Genomic DNA, 21,936 nt, shown 5'->3' with positions numbered 1-21,936 from the left:
ACAGGAAGAAACCTCCAGCAGAACCAGGCTCAGGGAGGGGCGGGGCCATCTGCTGTGATGTTTGGAGTGATAGAAGGGAAACAGGATAAAGACATGCTGTGGAAGAGCCAGAGATTAATAGCAAGATGATTAAGTGCAGAGAAGTCTATTAACACATAGTGAGTGAGAAAGGTGACCGAAGAGGAAATACTCAATGTGAATCAAAGGACTCCCCCAGCAGCCTACACCTATTGCAGCATAACTAAGGGAGGATTCAGGGTGGTGTGAAGTGTGGTGTTTCAGTTTGACAGCTTGAGAGACATACCACAAACCTCTATTTCCCTTTTATACACTAGCAAGCCCATGATTTTAGATGTATACACTCATTTGGACTCCTTTAGTGGGAAAATAACCCAATGACATGGTCTCAGCTCCGCCTGCTAGATATAGCTAGATAGATATCCTAGCTGCAGACTGCTTCAAGGAATTATGGCTTTTTTCCCCCAGTATACATTTTCACTAACTGCAGGAGGGAAAGTACCAATGGAATAAATGATGCTTCAACTCTATTATGTGTCTCTGTAAGCCCAAGCAATCAAAACAGCATAGCCTCAGCCAGATGGAATGCAGCCATCATGAATGTGCTACCCCTTCTATGACAAGTCCAAGTTTTCTGCAGTTAAAAACATGTGCAGAGACAGGCTGTAGGCGTGACTATGACTGCAGCAATGACATAGCTTTAACTGCCACTGTGCTTGTAGCTGTAGCCCAGCCCCATTGTGAGCTTCTCATGTTTTGGCATACATTCAGGTCTTAGAGGATAATTGTCTCTCTCTGGATAGAAAAGAAATAAAAAAAGAAAAATACTGTATGCTGGATGATAGTAAAGGTTTTATTGTCATATGGGTTAAAAGATAACAGCATCTCTTTGTACTGTAGTGTGTATGGTGGGTCAGCTTGCCTACATGTGTGAGTGAGCCGGACTATCTGTATATATCCTTTGACTGTTGGGGTTTTCTCTGTGTTATGGTAGGATCTTTACCTTACAATATAAAACTCCTTGAGGCGACTGCTGTCATGATTTGGCACTATATAAACAAAACTGAATTGAACTGTATACCTGAGGTCAGTGGTGACCAGCTGTTTATCTTATGGAAGAATTGTGGCTCCTCAGTTCACAATCATCTGCAGACTGTTGGAAGCCACAGAGCTATGAAAATGAGTTTAAAGCTACTGAGATCACATCAGACAGCAACTGCCTATGAGAGGAGCCCAGTTTGTTTGACGATATTTCTTCTCATTGTTAGCTCCACTCACATTTTCCTAACCTTAAATACATCTTAATTTAAAGTGAATGCAGTATAGCAATCGGGCTAAAATTGAATTGAACAATGGCGTTCCCTTTTGTTAAAGCCCCACCCTTAAAATTTGTGCTACAGATTGATCTCAAAATACATTTTTGAGGGTTTTATGGACAAGTCTGTCCACAACACTGCTTCGTACAGATTTACAGATGTAAGTGTCTGAATCGTCCCAAATTTCTTTCATGTTCCTGTCTGTCTGACTTTACATGACAAACTGTTGCACTCACTCATTTACCTCTGCTAAACAGGCCACGAAATGTCCAAGTTTAAGGAAAATGTTGACAGTACACGGTTCTTCTGCGTCTGTGTTTATGCTTGGGAATGATTTTGCGTTTTGGGTCTGACTCTGTGGGCACAGAAATTATGCCCATCTTTTCCTGTTTGCAGATAGAGAGTGTCACATAAACACACACTCAGTTTGTTAAAACTCTAAATCCCAAGTAATGCAAACTTGATTTTCGTGATGCTGTACTCCAAGCTTAAAGGGAAGTTATGGCACAGCAAATCCCAAATTTTCAATCCAGGAGAGAGCTCATACACAATATACATGTAGCAATTTAATTTCCTCACAACAAGCTTTTGTCCTAGAGCAGCGGTCCCCAACCCCCGGGCCTCGGACCGGTACCGGTCCGTGAGTCGTTTGGTACCGGGCCGCGAGAGTTGAAGCTCAGGTGTGAAATGTCTGGTTTTCAGGGTTTTTATCGGTTTTCAGCGTTATTTTGTTATCGTTTTTATCGTTTACTCTCTTTTCCTGGGTCTTTTCACGTCTGTTATGAATAAATCTTCTTTTTTTCGGTACCGGTACCAGTTTTATTTTGTTGTATTTATCCGCGACACCTTAAAAGCCAGTCCGTGAAAATGTTGTCGGGCATAAACCGGTCCGTGGCACAAAAAAGGTTGGAGACCGCTGTCCTCGAGCACACCAAGATCTTCCAAGTTCTGTGTTGTGACATTCTGCGGTACGGTTCACTGTCAACTGTTTTACATCAGCTCAGACATTTCTCTTTCCCTTAGCCCTTATCGTTCCCTGAGGAACAGTGAATGTGCACTCGGTTCTTCAGTACCTATTTTGGCTTTCCGCGCTTTTGATGAATGAGAGACTCAAATGATTTTGTGATACCTGGCTGTTATCTGCCAGGGAATGACCAGCTGCCCCTCCATTTGTGGCACTTAGAAGATTTAAAGGTAAGAACTGCTCAGTGGTGTTTGATTAGCTGGAAATTTAAAGTGTAAGTCCTCATGTTTTTAAATCAGATACTGGGTCTGATTGGAAATTTTTCATATTGTGAAACATGCAAAACAAACTGAGGTAAACTCACTGTGTTATTTAAAGGTTGCATGACAATCCTCTGCAGGATAAACAGCTACGTTTGTACTGTGATGGAGTAAAGAACAGTGTGTGACTGCTGCACAGTGGCTGTGCTTTCATGGTCTGATTTCCGTTACATCAGCTGTAGCACAGATTCATGTGAATCTTTAGCTGATGATGCTGACATCCATTCACCTTCATACCAACTTTATACCTTGGAGAAAAAAGACACTAGAAATAGTGTGCTTTCAGTGTAGAGGATGGAAATCAGCCAGGACACTCGTGACACATCTGCATGAAACATTACAAACAATTTTCGGGTTTCCCACCTGATAAATCCACTTTCACCTCTGACTGTACACATTTTACTATTTAAAAACAAAGCCACCCTCTACAATGTAGGCAATAGACCAAATCCTTTATCATCCTTCTTTTTCTTCAGATTCAATTTGAGTATAATTCGATTTTTTTAAATAAAAAGTTAAAGTTTGTATTCCCATCTACTGATATTATTTTATCATTATGCTAAGACAGCACAAGGTTCAGTTAGCGCTGCACAAAAATGGAAACGTCCTCCAAAGAGCTACTTTTTACTTTCCTATTTGGGTACATTTCAGACACTGAACTTTTTCATTTTTACTTGAGTAAAGAAGTTGAATCAGTACTTTTACTGGAGTATTTTTTAACAGTTGTATTTGTACTTCTACTTAAGTACAGAATGTCTGTACTTTTGCCAACTCTGGTATAAAAGACACCCTGAGTCACAGGTTGGTGATCACTTTTTTCCCATCAGTCGCTGCATGACTTAGCTACTGAGCAGTCAACTGGTCACCACTTGGTGGTGAGTTGGATCAGGTGGCAAGGAAGGGATCCTGGACAGGCCGCCTGCCCAAAACATATATCATTTGGTGGTGAAGAGAGCAGTCATGCTAAAGAAAGAGTCCCATCAGCCTTGATTGGTCTATGGGACTCTGAAGCTGACAGGTACCAGCAGTCCAACCGGCTCTGGCAATAACTTTGGTGTGGGAGGAGTTTGGTGAGGCCATGTAACTAGACTTTTGGTCAGCCTTCAAGTAACCATGAGGCTACTCAAGTGGGGAAAGTGGTGGGGTGATGGCAGGGTCCTGAGATTCTTCGATGTTAGGTCTGTCTTTTACAGTTGTAAAAGAACCGCAGAGATGACCAAACCTTTTTGATTCTTCAGATCATTCATTAGGAAAAATCCACATTTTATTCCAGCTTTAAAGACAAAGCCTGCGCCAGGTGTAAATGAATACTATCAAACTTTAACTACTTGTTAAACTATTTGATGAAGGAATTTCTCCTGAAGTCACACCTATCTGTTAGCCGATGCACAGAAAAAGCATAATTAAATTGACACTTTCTAGCATTTTACTGGAATTCTGAACAATAGTGGTTTCTGTGGTGCACAGTGGGTGGATGCCGATAGATGGTCCTTTGCCAGAGGGACATGTGGAGCAAACATGAGATAATATTTTCCTGTCGCATTTCTCTAAAGGTTGCCTTTCATTCCAGACAGTTCACAGCAAAAATCTGTCACAATGCACAATGGCGAGGCCTTCAAAACACAAACAGGAATGACATCATTGCCGTGAAGGATCCAAATTGTCTTATAGTCCTGGACTGTTGCCCAGTGGGATACACACCTTCTATACTGTAACTGTGATAATGTGACAGTATTTACAGGATCATATGTGCTAAAGAATCACCTCCTTACACTGCCTTCCTTGTGTTTCATTAGCATTCGCGTTGGAGCAAGACAAGAGGCTCTGAGAACAACACTTGCAGCTGAGCAAACATCCGATCACAGACACACACACACGCCGAATATCTCACATTCAGTTCCCTGTGCCCTACTAATGCATAAGCAGGACATAGGCTGATGTAAACAGCTCAACAGGATTTAAGCAGTTTTAGAAAATAAACTTTGGAAAATAGATTTCGCTGTTGTCGTCAGCTTATGTCTGCATCTGCATGTGTGTTATATGCAGACAGGTAGACTACAGTCTACCTCAGTATACATTCATGCACTGAGGCAAAAACATCACTGAGCTTCACAGCAACGACCTCTTTTTCTCCCTGTGTGTGTCTCACTCTGTTTCTGTGCATGTCTGCGTGATTGCGTGTTTCTAGAGGTGAAGTAAGGGTGAGAGGAGCAAAAAGGGACTTTAGGCTGATTGGGTGATAGTTATGAACACTTGATGTAATGGAAACTGTCCTTCTGCAGATGTTCACCTCTGACCTCCTAACAACAATGCAGTCCTCTATCTGAAATATTCTGTAGGCTTTACAGTGTGCCATTGACTGAACTTGTGTGTTTGTGTTTTTGTGTGTGTGTGCGTCCAATATCAGGGTACGAGTGTGTTCAAGGTGAGAAGTTCATCTGTAGCACTGTAAGACCCAACACATCAGACAATAGCCAGAAAATTCAGATTTTTGGGAACTGAGATGTTTATTAACCCTTCTAACAAAATCCACAAAAAAGGTTTTGCTATAACACTTTTAACCTTTGAGTGAGCTTGTTAAAGCACCCAGTTTGTATACTGTGTAAGATTTAGATCACTGAGACATGGGGAAACCTAATATAATAATACGAATAAACAAATTTACCGTGGAGCACGTTCTTGATTTGTCTAGTTAACTGTTCCTGAGACTGTATTGTGTAGCCCTATGACTTCTCCATTGTGCGATGCAGGCCTTCATAAAGGGGACACAAATTTGAAAGCGATTTAAGTGATTTGAGACATTCAGATATGTGTGGTGCATGTGTGCCCTCAAACATAAGAATCAGTATTGCTGAAAGCCAACGTTTGGACCGTAGGTTGTCTTCACTCAGTCTTTGTGTCTGTGTGAGCAGACAGTGGGTTGATTCTGCCCTGAGGCTCGACTCTACTTCTGCTAACCTCTCTGACTCATAGTTTTCTTCTTGTTTTTTAACCTCTTTCTGTGTCTGCTTCTATTCTTTTGTCCCTGCTCTGCTCCCTCTCCCCCTCTTTTTCCATGCCAAGAAAAAGAAGATTTTAATATTCATACTATACATTAAAATAGTAACTTTTCCAGTGAGATGCCCCACGGCTCAGTCGCTGGCCCTTTGCTATTCTCTATTTATAATTTCTGCATTCTTCTATTTTTGTGCACATGATTTCCAGTTCTATTTCTTAAATAACTCATGAGCTGTTACTTACATTTAATTAAGCTAATTTGAATCTAAGTGTTAATATCTGACAACTTGATAGCGGCTCCCCAAAGGCGTGTGCTGCTGAACTTGAGGAGCCGCTACAACGAGTCTTCAATCTCAGTCTGCGACTGGGGAGAGTGCCCGCCCTATGGAAGACATCCTGCATCGTCCCGGTCCCCAAAAAGAACCGGCCCAATGAGCTGAATGACTTCCGACCGGTGGCACTGACGTCACATCTTATGAAGACTCTAGAGCGGCTCTTCCTCAACCTCCTCCGACCACAGGTACAACATGCCCAGGACCCACTACAGTTTGCATACAAGGCGGGTGTCGGAGTGGAGGATGCCATCCTGTACCTCCTACACAGAGCCCACTCACACCTGGATGGGGGAAAAGGCACGGTCAGGATCCTGTTTCTTGACTTTTCCAGTGCCTTTAATACCATCCGGCCCTGTATGCTTCAGGAAAAACTGAACAGGATGGAGGTGGACCCCTGCCTGGTCGCTTGGATCTCCGACTACCTCACCGACAGACCACAGTACGTCAGGCTGAAGGACATCACGTCTGACACTGTGGTCAGCAGCACAGGAGCACCACAGGGAACTGTGCTGTCCCCTCTTCTCTTCACCCTGTACACCTCTGACTTCTGCTACAACTCTGAATTATGCCACATTCAGAAGTTTGCAGATGACACGGCCATCATGGGGTGTATCTGGGATGATCAGGAAGAGGAGTACAGAAGTCTGGTGAGGAACTTTGTTGCATGGAGTCACACAAACCACCTGCAACTCAACACCTCAAAGACTAAGGAACTGGTTGTGGACTTCGGGAGGTCCAGAGCAGGTCCACTGCCGGTTCAGATAGAGGGGGAGGAGGTGGAGGTGGTCAACAAGTACAAGTACCTCGGGCTGTGGGTGGACAATAAACTGGACTGGTCATGCAACACAGAGCACCTGTATAAAAAAGCCCAAAGCCGACTGTACTTCCTCAGGAGGCTGAGGTCTTTTAACATCTGCAGGAAGCTCCTGAGGATGTTTTACCAGTCGGTGGTTGCTGGAGTACTTTTCTATGCTGTGGTGTGCTGGGGGAGCAGCACAGCAAAGAGGGACTCATCCAGGCTGGAGAAACTGATCAGGAGGGCTAGCTCTGTGGTCGGCATGAAGCTGGACACTCTGGTGACAGTGGCAGAGAAAAGGACATTAAAGAAACTGATGGACATTATGGACAATGCTGGGCATCCTCTGCACACGGCCATTAACAACCAGAAGAGTCTGTTCAGTGACAGGTTGCTTCTCCCCAAGACAAGAACTAACAGACTTAAAAACTCCTTTGTCCCACACGCCATCAGACTGTTTAACTCCTCCCTGGAGGGGAGAGGGAGGGGAGACAGGAGGACAAAGGAGGAGGGAACAACTAAGCTGTAGTGCCTCTTCACCTCACTGTACAATACTTTTGTAAATAGTCAACAGTGCAATAGACTCAATACTTGAAATGTGCAATTCACTTGTATTTTTATTTTTTATTCCTATTTATTCTATTTATCCCCTTTGTATATTTTATTTATATTGTCTCTGTATATGTATATATATATATATATATATATATATATATATATATATATATATATATATATATATATATATATATATATATATATATATATATATATATATATATATATATATATATGTGTGTGTGTGTGTGTGTGTGTGTGTGTGTGTGTATATATATAATATTCTGTAACTCTGTAACTTCTGTCGGTGCTGTGCTTTTTTGGAAATCGAATTTCCCAGAGGAACCCACCCGAGGGATTAATAAAGTTCTATCTTATCTTAACTTTTCATAGCTGTTAATAATTATTATAGGGTCCTTACATTATAAAGCTCCTTGAGGGGACTGTGACTTGGTCCCATTTAAATTAATTAAATCTTGTAAGAGGATCCACATAATGGCAGTTAATGTCCCTAGACTGTAGGTGTTGATTTAATTTTCAAATGTATCCCTTACACACCTGAACACTCCTAAAATCTCTAGCAGAGTTGTTTAGGGACCATGACTGTGGAACAACTTGCTGAAGTAGATCAGGCAGGGTTACTTGATTTTATCACTGTATAGAAGAAACCTTTCTGTACTTGTCATCATTTTGTGGGTAAGCATTGTATTATTACCTTAGTAGTTTTGGGTGTTTGTTTGTTTTTTTACCTCCGACTGTAGGATTTTGTAAAGCACTTCTTCGTTTGTCTGAAACGACTGATTTCTCGGGCACCCTCACCCCAGCCTGAGGCGTTCTGGTAACCTGTTGTTTGAACTTACACAGAAGACATCTAATAGAGACTGATAGATTTTAACTCATTCCCAGGCCACAATGGCCCTTCCCTCTGCAGGTGGTCCCCCTTTTGTCTTCACTGTGGCAGTAGGCTGAGCCAGCAGATCAAAGAGCCCACAAAAAGTGTGACCGTTTCTCTGTGTGTATATGTGTGTGCCCCTGTGTATGAGTGTGTTTGTGCACATCTCCCATCATCTCTCACATTCCAGGAATTCTTTGTGTCCCAACTGTCATCCCGGGCACAGAGGAGATCCAATCAGAAGGACAGACGCTGCTGTCTTTCTGATCATACAGTCGCCTTTACTTTGTGCAGGCGCACATGCAGAAACGTTGCTGTCCCTCTGTTATGTAACACCCATGTTGTCTCCATTACACTGTAAACCAGTTGGTCAACATACATATACATATTTCAGCTTTAAGTTATTTTATTCCCTTCTGAATTTTTCGCTCCACTTCCCTTTATTTTTTTTAGTTGCCATCACATATGACGCTCAAATGTCCTAAAGGAGCATAGCAACCAAATTATTCTCGCTAAGTTTTACTTTTAGCCGTGGAGCTGACTTTTAGTGTTGTCACTGATTCTTGTCTGTGGTTTTCTTGGCCACTCATAAGCTGATGACAGTGTTAGTTTTTAGTGTGTGAGCAGCCTTTCTTGGACACTCTTTCAAATAGAAAGGCCTAGAAATATAAACTGAAAATACATACACAGGAAAAGTGGAAGAGGAGTGAGGGCGGGATGGGAAAACAGCTTCTCAACACAGGCTTCATTTACTGCTTGGCTGGTTGGTGCAGCGTCTGCACATGTTCGGGAGTCTGAAAGTGTGTGAGGTACACCTATACCTGAAAACAGGTCCTCTCTGTTGACAGCTGTGCAGCCCACCCACCCAGCTACAGTCTTTAGGGTTGGTTAAGACGAGGCGTCAGTCAAACTTACTGGGGTAAAATATACAGCAACACAAACACACAAATTTAAAAGAACAAAAAAACAAATAAATTCTTTGTGAGTTGCATAATTTTGTGCTTGTAAAATGCCTCGAGATAAGTGTCCAAGAATGTTGTATGAACAGTTTCAAAAATGACGTGTAATCTTCCTTTAAAAAAAGGTTACAGTCTGCAGTGCCTCGTAAATGAGTTCTTTTGTTGTTCTAACCCTGAGAACCAAAACCTCTTTCGCTCTAATTGGCAAAGTACTTGTACATTCAAGCACACAAAACCAAGAGCGCATGCAGACACACACTTCGGGCTTATGAACACACACACAAAGAGCAAAAGTGACACCAAATTCCAATTTTTTTATCTACAACATTTTAGTAGTAGATAAAAGAAAGAGCACAACTTGCTAGTTGTGGTCTTGCTTCCTAAGTGTTTTGTGCGTTCTATCACAGCTCCCATTAGCTCAGCTCAAGTGCTTCTTGATCACTATTCATGCTGTGATTGTGTCATTTGGACGGCGTTGCATTAGTGCACAATGTGGCAAAAGTTCAGTCAATGGTTAATGTTGCTGTAACAGATCACAACACATTAACCTCACACCAATACGTAACGTGTTGCCAACTGCTGCTCATAGGAGATCTCCTGCTTGCTGGTGTTGTCTCTGACAGAACATTCACCTTACAAAAACGTGCCTTAAGGCCACTGCTGTGTCAATTTGGTGCTGTATAAATAAAATGTAACTAAAAGGCACAAAATCGCACTATATCAAGTATTATTTTTCTTTTGGATTTTATTTTTATCTTGCAGTAATTTTGATGGATTGTGTTGTGACATCTAAGCCAGTTAAATATCCTGGGCTTCTCTAAACTCTAGCCAATTTACTGTTTTTGACCACAAGGTGGTGGCAGAGTGCTAGCATGTGTGAACGAAGCACAGTATGATTTCAACTGCAGTGTCTTAATGTGTGGTCAATATACTGTTTCATTGATTTTATTGATTCTGAATATACTGATATTAGAAATGACACCATGTGCCCATGTGTCATAGTTATACTTGTACAGCTTGTTTATCTTAACACATTTATGTACATAAATCTACATCACTGTTTTCTGATTATTAATCAAAAGCAGGACACGTTTTTGTTTAAAATTGGCATCTTACGTCATCTAAAGAAATTCTGTAACTAAAACTGTTATATCAAAATATCCACACAGACGCATGCCTCTGTGATTTTCCTTTGTCTTTCCAGGAGACGCTTAAATGGAATTTTTTTGTAAATAAATTCCTAGTTTCATCCATGGGATTGGCTGTGACAGTAAACCAATTAGCATTTATTGTTGTAGCAGTTGCTAGGTAGAGCAGGAAGTGAGAGAGAGGTGAAGGGTGAAGGGGTTACTCCTCCTGGAATCCAGGGGCCCTAAATGGGGTCAGCATGTATAGAAAAAAGGGTCTGTAAATACTCGTAAGAATGTGGAGCAGTTCACCACGTTCGCTGTCAATAGAAAATTGTATTTAGTAGTCAGTATAATCTTTTAGTGATATAAGTTTGCATATGGTAGAATACTGCTTGTAGTTATTTGTATTAGGAAATATTCAACCATGTATACTCAGAGGCATATAATCAATTGTGTAGGGATAGGTTGTGTGATCTTTAACAGGCTGCAAAGGCTTGGTGTGTATTCCACACACCCACATCCTGGGAGCACGAGAAAGGTCGTACTTTCTCTTATTGTTTTATGGTAGGATTAACGTAGCTATGTCTGTTTTAGTTTAAGTGCTTCTTTACATATAGATGAACTGCTGGACTTCCTCACCATGTTATCTAGGGTGAGGGGGAGACTACCCTTTCCTGACCAAGGATGTACCTTTTGTGCTTTCATGACCCTTTGATCAGCAGTAACACACACACACACACACACACACACACACACACACACACACACACACACACATACGTTCAATGGAGTATAGGGCTTTGGAGTTGACGTCACGCCGCAATGCATTGTGGGAGCGCAGCTCCATTTTCGGGGTCTACGAATCAAAACAAACACACTGTGTTGGAACAACGACGACAAGAAAGATGCTTAAAAGCAGCTCAAAAGAAAACGGACGGTATAGAGACCGATTGCGTCCAGAGGCGAAGCAGCGGTACTTGGAAAAAAAATAGAGTGCATCGCAAATCTGGACCCATATGAAATACAGCAGTGGAGTAAAGACCCAGACGACTTACCACCACTGTCCTACCCCGATATCTTCACGTATCTTGTTTGTGGAGTAAGTGCTTACACTGCGAACCAGTTTCGTAATTACAAGTCACTGGAGGCGCACATCCAATTTACAAATGGCTGGGTGCAAGATTTGGCTATTTTCAAGCCGCCAAACTCTGAGTACGTCGTCAAAGTAAGTCAGCTGGAGTGCATCGAGTGAAATAGCCATTTTCCACCCCCCACCATAATTAATGTTACACATTTATCATTGAACTGCTAAAATATCGTTATCATATTATATGCCCATAATTGTAAAGTACATGCAAATTAACACATTGATAATCGGGTAAATTATTAACGCCAATTTGTGTCCTTCCTGTCTCATTTCATTTATTGTCTTTACATCAACCAATCAAGTCACTCCATTCTATGTTTGATCGCAATTTCTATAACTTCCGAGACCACCAACGATGATATTATTCAGCTATAAAGTGTGATGTGAACATATTTAGAACTTACCGGAATGAAAATGTCTTGAGCACACCAACTGATATCTGGAGACGTAACAGAACTTGATATCAGCTCGTCTCACGGCTGCTATCCAGGCTAGACGCCTTCGTTTGGTAATATCCAATACATGAGCTCCTTCATGTTGCTTCCAGGTTGGGAAAGCATAAAAAGACAATCCAAACTTATTCCCGTGCCGGTCGTAAGATCGAACATTGCAGCCGACCACACAGCAAGTACGAACCATGGCTATGCTTTCGCTCCTTACTTAGACCCCCAAAATGGCGGATCGGGCCAAAATCCTTTCCACGCCCACCCCCGTGACATCACGCTCCAAAGCCCTATAAAATAAAGACCAGGGCAGTTCCTCACCGGAGTCTCTCAGTAGGGAACTGCCCTTGCTAGCAAGAACTCTGTGTTTCTCTTCTCTGAGTCTTTACTGAAGAAGTGTTTTAGAATATTGTCCTTAACATTCGCCTTCGCACATCAGAGCTCAGCTTTCTTTCTGTTACTTTTTGACAACATAAAGCCCGACTGGGGTCATGTTTGCAAATAAGCACTCTCTTTTCATTTACTGTTTGAATGTGGCCAAAAGGCTCCATTTGGCATCAGCTCATTGACTCATGTTTCTGATGCAGTTGCAACACTTACATTCTTATTACAACCACTAAGAGATAATAGTCTAATTTATAACAATTTCTGATAAATTTGCAGATTTGTACAAGTCCTATTTTACAAGCTAGAAACCCTTATCCAAATCTACAAACCAAGAGTTCAGGTGCTAGTTAATTTCAGGCTAGTTTAGGCATTGTTATTACATTGTTTATTACATACATGTCAGTAAAAGTCTCATTCACATGATGGAGCCCTACTCAGAAAACTGTCAGATTTAACACTCTCTGTGAAACTGGATTAAGGAAATAAGTGTTTAAAGTTCAAGTTTTTAGAGCACGTTCAGCAACACCTTGTGCCATTACACATTCAGGCCCCATCTTATCTTAATGAGTAACATAAATAACATAGAGCTGGATCAGGTGACCCCGAATCCTCCCTTAGTTATGCTGGTGTAGGCTGCTGGGGGATTCCCATGTTGCATTGAGTGCTTCTTCTTCAGTCACCTTTCTCACTCACTATGTGTTCATAGACCTCTCTGCACTGAATCACACTTGTTATTAATCTCTGGCTCTCTTCCACAGCATGTCTTTAGCCTGTCTTCCTTCTATCACTCCAAACGATCACAGCAGATGGCCCCGCCCCCTCCCTGAGCCTGGTTCTGCTGGAGGTTTCTTCCTGTTAAAAGGAAGTTTTTCCTTCCCGCTGTCATCAAAGTGCTTGCTGATAAGGGGTCATATGATTATTGAGTTCTTCTCTGTATGTATTATTGTAGGGTCTACCTTACAATACAAATACTGTTGTTGTGATTTGGCGCTGTGTAAATAAAGTTGAATTGCAGAACATGAAATCACTGGGTTAGGTAGTTGGTTGGATTCTGCTAACAGGCTTAGCAGACTTAGCATAGACATGAGTTTAAGTTAACATATAAGTGGAAAACAAGGAAACAGACGAAAGAAGTGGATAACATTAATAAAAACAGTACTTTCAACTATGAGTTCAAATGAAGTATTCTGCTCTTTACTACACAATGCATTGAACAATACTGTAATTCTTGGGCGTTTCTTTTTTCCCCTTGGGTGGTCTTTTTGCTGTGACCAGCCAGACATCCAACCAGTAGGAGAATAGCTAAGAAAAAATCGATTTGATTGACAGTTTCTGGTTGCCATTTTTCATTTTAATTAGTTCAACTACATAAGAAAGTCTGTGATTGATGTAGCTACAGTAAAAGCTACTTGTTGATAGCCACTGATACTTGGATAAAACACTGAATAACAGAATTAGGTTCTTGTTCAACTCCGTAAGTAAATCACACAACACATGGCTGAGACTTGAGGTTTTTTGAGTTACATTTGTTACTACAGCAAAACGTCTGTTTTGCTGTAGTAACTGGTTGGCAAATGGTTTCTTTATCCTCAATAAAAATGTGACTGAAATATACAGAATCAAATGTTTTTTAGCTCAAATAAATAATCACTTCCATTCTAAAAAAAAAAAAAAACAGCAAACAGTACAAGTAAACTCAAACCTAAACAAACATCACAATCCAGTCATTACCACCAATCCAGCCTTTGTCCTGGACCTCACCAAACATTTACAGAGACACAACACAAGAGAACAGTCATGCCTTTGTCATCAGCAACGTGGGGCCCCTGTCCTCGCTCTGTGATCAGTGAGCGGCAGCAGAGTGAAGTCCAAACCTTTTATCGTGCAATTAAGAAACAATCATCATAATTTTGCGTCAGGGAGCAAATGAGCGCTTGCTATTAAAGGTGAAGCCATTTTCCTGCTTTTACCCAACAGCACCATTCTCTGGCAATGGTGATGGAAATTTGAGCTTTTCTAGTTATAGACACATACATGAGAGCACAAGTCAAAAACTAAGAATGAGATGTAACTACAATCAAAAACATTAGTATTACACGAATAACTCATTGTTTCTGAATAAGAATTACACATTCAATCTCTAAACCGCAGTCTTCTCACATGTTATCTAATGTCACATAATATGAATATTTGATAATTTTCTTACTTTTTTATTCAATTTCTATGTTACAGTGGAATGTATGAAATGTATGTAGAAAGTGACCGAAAAACTATGTGCCAAAGGACACACTGAAGCAAAGCTTTCCCTCTGTGCTCTTAAAAGAAACCTCCCTTCTAATGCCTCTGCAATGTTTTCCCTCCTGATTCACCGTAGTTTCATTTAGTATGATGATCAACAAAATTGGGGCCAGCGTAGCACCAGATATGGTCGGGCTAAGTTGTAAGAGACTCTCTTTAAAATAGTGGTGAAATGTGAAATTTTGAAAAAATGAATTCTTAACCAAATAAAATAGTTTTTAATGTTAGCGTGTTGGACTACAACTTGCATCCTAAACAGTATTAAAGCTTTCTTGGGATGTTCTCCCCCCTCTATGAGCTGCTAGTGGTTTGGTCCACCCCAAAGCAGCACAGACAAAAATAGTTTCAAACTTGATAGCGATGGTGAGGACTTAGATAACCACTGATCATGCTCCAAGACAGAACAGGGAACTATTATGTGTAAAGTAACTAAGCAAAAAGTTCTTCTTATGCCTGTATAGCTGCTGATATATCATAAAAATGTTTTTATATAATATATAATAATAGTAGGCTATCCCAAAATAGTGAAAAACAGAGACTGATTCAGCTGCAGCTCCAACTCTAAATAAATAGATATATTTATGTCAGTGAGAATGTAGAGCAAGCTGAGCCTTAAAAGGCATCCCTCAAAGCTTTACTAGAGGTGTTTTTGTAGGTTTGCACAAACATAAATCTGGCAACAACAATGCAATATTTCTGTGGGTGATATTTATGGAGTGTGTGGTCCAAAGGCTTCGCCACTGCTCTGGACTCTACACCACCCAACTAATGACAAAACATGTTACGGTTACATCCACTAACCAGTTTCAGCTATCTAAATAGTTTTGTTTTGTAAAATGTCTCAATAATTAAAGAGAAAAACATTATTAATAACATTATGAACTTGACAGATAATTGAGGTTCACATTAGAAAAGTCTGCATGTCAGCCGGTCTTCATGGTGCACTTTCATGCTACTTTAGGAAGGCATGTCTTCATAAGCAAATGATAAGAATGAAGTTTCTGAGTCCCTCTGAAAACAGTCTGGTTGCTCCACTTGTCCACAGTATGATGTATCCTAACCTCAGTCTGATGATGGAGACCTGAACACCTGAGCGCTTACACAGACATGCAGCGCAGTATGTAGTTATATTTCATTAAAGGCATGTCAAACACTTCATTACTGATACATGTACTTTTTAATTTGTCACACACATGCGGCCATGGGGATGATATTTGCGTGTAGACCACATGGTTGTGCCCCACTCCCACTGTGTTTCTGCTTTATAACAGTCAGTGTGCGTCATGACTTTTAGACCACATGTGTGATCACAGAAATGGCAGTAGATGCACGGAAGGAGGTGGAGGATTGAGGCCTTGTTAACGAACGCTCTAATCTTCTTGTCTGTGAGGCAACGGGAGAGAAAAATCAAGTCAAGTCAGCTGTGGTGTAGAGTCCCCCCTCCAAAGTAGGGGGAGTCAATAATTACACAGAGAAAAAGGAGGGTGGGGGTGTGCAGAGAGGAGATGTCAGGGGGGGTGGAAACAGGGCAGGAGAGAGAGGTCATAACGAAGAGGAAAAGAGACAAGAGAGGCAGCAGGAGACAAACGGCTTGTTTTTTCACTTTTTGTTTCGTCCCTCTGGATCACCTGGATTACTTCTGCTCTCTGCAGAAAGTAACTTCTCATAATTGGACCCTCAGCATCTTCCTTGCCTATATGTTTGCATGTGTGCAATATCTGTGCTCATACAGATCAGAGAGCATCCACCTGAGAGAGACGCAGGCAGATGATGGAACCTGCACACCTCTCCCTTGCACTCTTCTTCCTCGTCTTCTCTCCTGTGAGTGGCCAGTGGTGGAGTTTGTTCTGGGGAAATCCTAAAACCACCACCATTCCTCCTTCAGTTACCTCTCCGACCGTGACGTATCCAAGATTTTCTGACACCCCGGGCACAACGCCAGTGTGGTCAGTAAAAGTGGACGAGGTGCTGGTGAATGCTGTGGAGGGTGTTCACACAGAAGGGTCTGTTTTGACCCCCACTCAGCCCAGCTCAGGAGTGTCACCGTCTGGTTTCACTACTGCAGATCACTGGACATTTCCTACAGGGAAGACTGCAGGTGGAGACAGTAAAAGTGGGTCTTCGGACAAACCCCTGAAACACTGGAGAAATGGTGAGTTTAGCGGGTGTTCTAACTTCTGGGAGGCTCCATTGTGCTCCATACATTTGGGACTAGCCATTAGAGAAATCCGATTTGGTTAGTGGTCAGACTAAAGATCCAGAGCTGCTTGGCTTGTTTTTAAATAAGTTGTCTTATTTCAGGCAGTGGCTCATTCACGAACTGGCAGGTTGGTGCTTTGATCCCCAGCTCCTCTGATCTTCAGTATACTTGATATTGAACTTGTAATTGCCCCCAGATGTATCTATTGGTGTGTGTGTGATTGATAAACTACACAAAATGAAACACAGAAAGACTGTGAAAAATGTTTCAGTGTTACTTGTGCTGTAGCATTAACAGTGGTCAGTAAATGCTACATGTGGCAATATTTCATAAAAAAGCAAAGATCTCATTTATCATCTCTTAGACTGGAAACGAATTGAAACCAAAAATGTTACGTGATATATCCTTGTAAAGGCTGGTTTATTTGTAAAACAGAAATTAAAATGTCTTTAAAGTTATGCTGTGACAGTCATTAGCTTTGGTTTGGTTTTTGCTAACAATGAAGTGTGTAAAAGACGGGATTTAACCATCAGTACTCCTGAGCAAAGCTGGGTGATCAATATATCCTCCAGTTAACTGTTTGTACTGTTATATATTACTACTTACGTGACTAGTTTCCAATAACAACAGCACCAGGTAACCATTTTCTGCTTCTGAGTGACTGCAGAGGAAGTTATGTTTCAAAGCATCGAGCGGGTAATTATGCATAAATGTTCACACCTCAGATTCTCTTTATTTGTTTACTGGGTCATGTTGATGGTTCAGTGGTTGAGTGGGCCTACACAGTCTTTCCATCCTGTCTAAGTGTATCTCATAAAGGAGAACAGAATCCCTGCTGACCAGTATGTGATCTAGTCCTAGTCTATAGTCTGAGACGTCTGGAAAGAGTGGGCCAAGCTACAGGAAGCTTTTGTGTGGCATGCGAAGGCTGAGGTGGGTTTAAAAGGTTATGCATGGTTAATATTGGTTTTTATAAGTCTGCAAGCTGATTAGGCGTTCATGTGGCCAAGATGAGGATTAGGTTTGAGAAGCAGGAATAAAAAAAACAAGATGACCATGATTAAGATTTGAAGTTCACAACAACAACAACAACAACAACAACAACAACAATAATAATAATAATAATAATAATAATAATAATAACAATAACAACAATAATAATAATAATAATAATAACAATAATAATAATAACAATAATAATAATAATAATAACAACAACAATAATAATAATAATAACAATAATAATAATAATAATAATAATAATAATAATAATAATAATAATAACAATAACAATAATAATAATAATAATAATAATAATAACAATAATAACAATAATAATAATAATAATAATAACAACAACAATAATAATAATAATAATAATAACAATAATAATAATAATAATAATAATAATAACAATAATAATAATAATAATAACAATAATAATAACAATAATAATAACAACAACAACAACAATAATAATAATAATAATAATAACAATAACAATAACAATAATAATAATAATAATAATAATAATAATAATAATAATAACAATAATAATAATAATAATAACAACAATAATAACAATAATAATAATAATAATAATAATAATAATAACAATAATAATAATAATAACAATAATAATAATAATAATAATAATAATAATAACAACAACAATAATAATAATAACAATAACAATAACAACAATAATAATAATAATAATAATAATAACAATAACAATAATAATAATAATAATAACAATAATAATAATAATAATAACAATAACAATAATAATAATAATAATAATAATAATAATAATAATAATAATAATAATAATAATACTGTATGATTGTCTAAAATGCTAGCTGAGACCTGAGTATTAGGTGAATTAATGCATTTATTAATGATGACACTTTGATGAAAATATTAAATTAGTGAAATGAGGAGTAGTAACAAAAAAACAATAAAACTAATAAAATGTAATTTCAAGAATCATGAGTGTGAATGTATTGAACCACCATGGACGAGGATCATTCTGACCCTGTCCTGTTAAATAGTTAAATACTTAATTTACATTTACAAATTTGTTTGATAATAACTCAGATTTGACAAGGTATATAAAAAAGAAGGTATGAAACACACTGAAACAGATTGAAGAGCTTGTTTTCAAATTAAGCTCACAGCTGGCTCCAATAAAACCAGAAACATAATAAATGAACTGTTGTAAGTTTATCACACGTCCACGAGTACCTCTGCTTCACAGGACCTGCAGCTTCAGTCTCATTCACCATCCACACTGCTCCACCTCAGTCTGCAGTCAAAATGAGCCTCTTGCTGGTTCTAGTGTTAATCACTTTCATGTGATTAACACAGGATTTGTTCATGGGCACTCTGGGAGTTATTGTTGCACAGGTATTTACTCTGATGTGTCCTGGGCATTGGTACAGGCTGAAAAACGGCATTAACTGAAATACTTTATACAACTTTGAGCAAATGGGTTACTATTTATACATGCAGCAGACATACAGGAACAAATGTAAGGGCCAGTTTTTGTCGGTCCAACATTTTTTTAAATTCAGATGTTTTTTGTGTTTTTTTCACTCGCTGGTTAAAGCTCTGATTCACATGAGATTTTCCTGCTGCTAAAGTTTTATGCTGAGGTTAAAATAACAAAACTGTATTTATTTGTGTCCTATTCATTCATTCATTCATTTATTTATAAAGCACATTTAATAACAACAGGGAGCTGACCAAAGTGATGTACAAAATAACAATTAAACAACGACATTAACAACAACAACAACAACAACAGGTAAAAAAAATTAAAAGAAAATTAGGATAAAAGAATCGGTAACTCTCATACAGTTTCGAAAGTCAGAGTAAAAAAATATGTTTTAAGATGCGATTTAAAAAGAGTGACAGTCGGGGCCTTTCTAATGTGGAGAGGTCATTCCACATTTTCAGTGCCACAACCGCAAATGATCTCCTCTATGAACCATCCTAGACTTATGTAAGGTAAGGAGATGATCACTTGATCGAAGGGCTCTTATGCAAAACTCAGATGTCCAGTGACCATTGCTCAATTACAGCCATTGCTAAACTGAAACTGAATGACTCTCCATCACCTGCCTGTGAGTTTTATTTCAGTTATCAGTTTTAATCCATCATAATTCTGTTTGTTTGGGGATTCTGTTTTTATGCTGACAGCATATAAACAGCATTTTGTCCTGGTGTAGAGACCTGAGTAAATCTGGTCTTTAGAGTGCCCCGATCATGAAAACACTAATTAGAATCAATTCTATACCTTACAATATAGGAAATTAAGTCATTATATTAACTGTTGATATAGCACCTTATTTTGAAGTAACTGGCTGTGTGTAATGGACAGAGAAGTAGCTTCACACATGGACAACACTAATCCAAGTCTCTGTTAGTACATGACTTAATAATTGATCAACAAATTGATTTACTCTGCCTTACAGAAACCTGGTTGCAGCAGGATGATTATGTTAGTTTAAATGAATCAACACCCCCGAGTCATTCTAACTACCAGAAATCTCGAAGCACAGGCCGAGGGGGCGGTGTGGCAGCAATTTTTCACACCAGCCTATTAATTAATGAAAGACCAAGACAGACTTTTAATTCATTTGAAAGCCTGATGCTTAGCCTCGTCCACCCCAGCTGTGAAACTCAGAAACCAGTCTTACTTGTTATCATCTATCGTCCACCTGGGCCTTACACAGAGTTTGTCTGATTTCTCAGACTTTATATCTAATTTAGTTCTGAGCTCAGATAAAATAATTATTGTGGGTGATTTTAACATCCATGTAGATGCTAAAAATGACAGCCTCAACATGGCATTTAATCTGTTATTAGACTCAATTGGCTTCTCTCAAAATGTAAAAGAACCCACCCACCACTTTAATCACACTCTAGATCTTGTTTTAACATATGGCATCGAACCTGAACATTTAACAGTGTTTCCTGAAAACCCTCTCCTGTCTGATCATTTCCTGATAACATTTACATTTACAATAATTGATTACACAGCGGTGAAGAGTAGACTTTATCACAGTAGATGTCTTTCTGAAAGCACTGTAACTAAGTTTAAGAATATAATCCACCCACTGTTATCATCTCCAATGCCCTGTACCAACACAGAGCAAAGCAGCTATCTGAACGCTACCCCAACAGAGGTCGATTATCTTGTTAATAATTTCACCTCCTCACTACGTACGACTCTGGATACTGTAGCTCCTGTGAAAACTAAGGCCTCAAATCAGAAGTACCTGACTCTGTGGTATAATTCTGAAACACGTACCCTAAAGCAGATGACTCGTAATCTGGAGAGGAAATGGCGTGTCACAAATCTAGAGGATCATCATTTAGCCTGGAGAAATAGTTTGCTGCTTTATAAGAAAGCCCTCCGCAAAGCCAGAACATCTTACTATTCATCACTGATTGAAGAAAATAAGAACAACCCTAGGTTTCTCTTCAGCACTGTAGCCAGGCTGACAAAAAGTCAGAGCTCTTTTGAGCCAACCATCCCTTTAACGTTAACTAGTAATGACTTCATGAACTTCTTCACAAATAAAATTTTTATCATTAGAGAAAAAATTACCAACAATCATCCCACAGATGTAATATTATCTACAGCTACTCTTAGTACCATTGATATTAAGTTAGACTCTTTTTCTCCAATTGATCTTTCTGAGTTAACTTCAATAATTACTTCCTCCAAACCATCAACGTGTCTTTTAGACCCCATTCCTACAAAACTGCTCAAAGAAGTCCTGCCATTAATTCATTCTTTGATCATAAATATGATCAACCTATCTCTAATGATCGGCTATGTACCACAGGCCTTCAAGCTGGCTGTAGTTAAACCTTTACTCAAAAAGCCATCTCTAGACCCAGCAGTCTTAGCTAATTATAGGCCAATCTCCAACCTTCCTTTCATATCAAAAATCCTTGAAAGAGTAGTTGTCAAACAGCTAACAGATCATCTGCAGAGGTTTATTTGAAGAGTTTCAGTCAGGTTTCAGAGCTCAGCACAGCACAGAAACAGCTTTAGTGAAGGTTACAAATGATCTTCTTATGGCCTCTGACAGTGGACTCATCTCTGTGCTTGTCCTGCTAGACCTCAGTGCAGCGTTCGATACTGTTGATCATAATATCC

At 39.5% G+C, this 21,936-nt stretch overlaps 1 protein-coding gene across 2 annotated transcripts in view; it reads left to right on the top strand.

Annotated features, from left to right (window-relative positions):
* The window catches only part of col15a1b (collagen, type XV, alpha 1b), a 59,218-nt gene that overhangs the window by 5,331 nt on the left and 31,951 nt on the right, over positions 1–21,936 (top strand). The window contains exon 1 of one of the 2 annotated variants that reach the window (XM_085377675.1): positions 16,328–16,712. The exons of the other annotated variant lie outside the window; for it this stretch is intronic. Coding sequence (XP_085233801.1) covers positions 16,328–16,712 — 385 coding nt within the window. Of the gene's footprint in view, positions 1–16,327; positions 16,713–21,936 lie in introns of those variants that run through there. 2 annotated transcript variants of the gene reach the window in all.

This window comes from Diplotaxodon limnothrissa, linkage group LG18, assembly GCF_057381915.1.
Source record: "Diplotaxodon limnothrissa isolate DT_005_m linkage group LG18, D_limnothrissa_male_GT1.1, whole genome shotgun sequence".
NCBI classification, from domain to species: Eukaryota; Metazoa; Chordata; class Actinopteri; order Cichliformes; family Cichlidae; genus Diplotaxodon; species Diplotaxodon limnothrissa.
The sequence above is the reverse complement of the archived record's forward strand: the minus strand, read 5'-3'. Positions and strand labels throughout refer to the sequence as shown.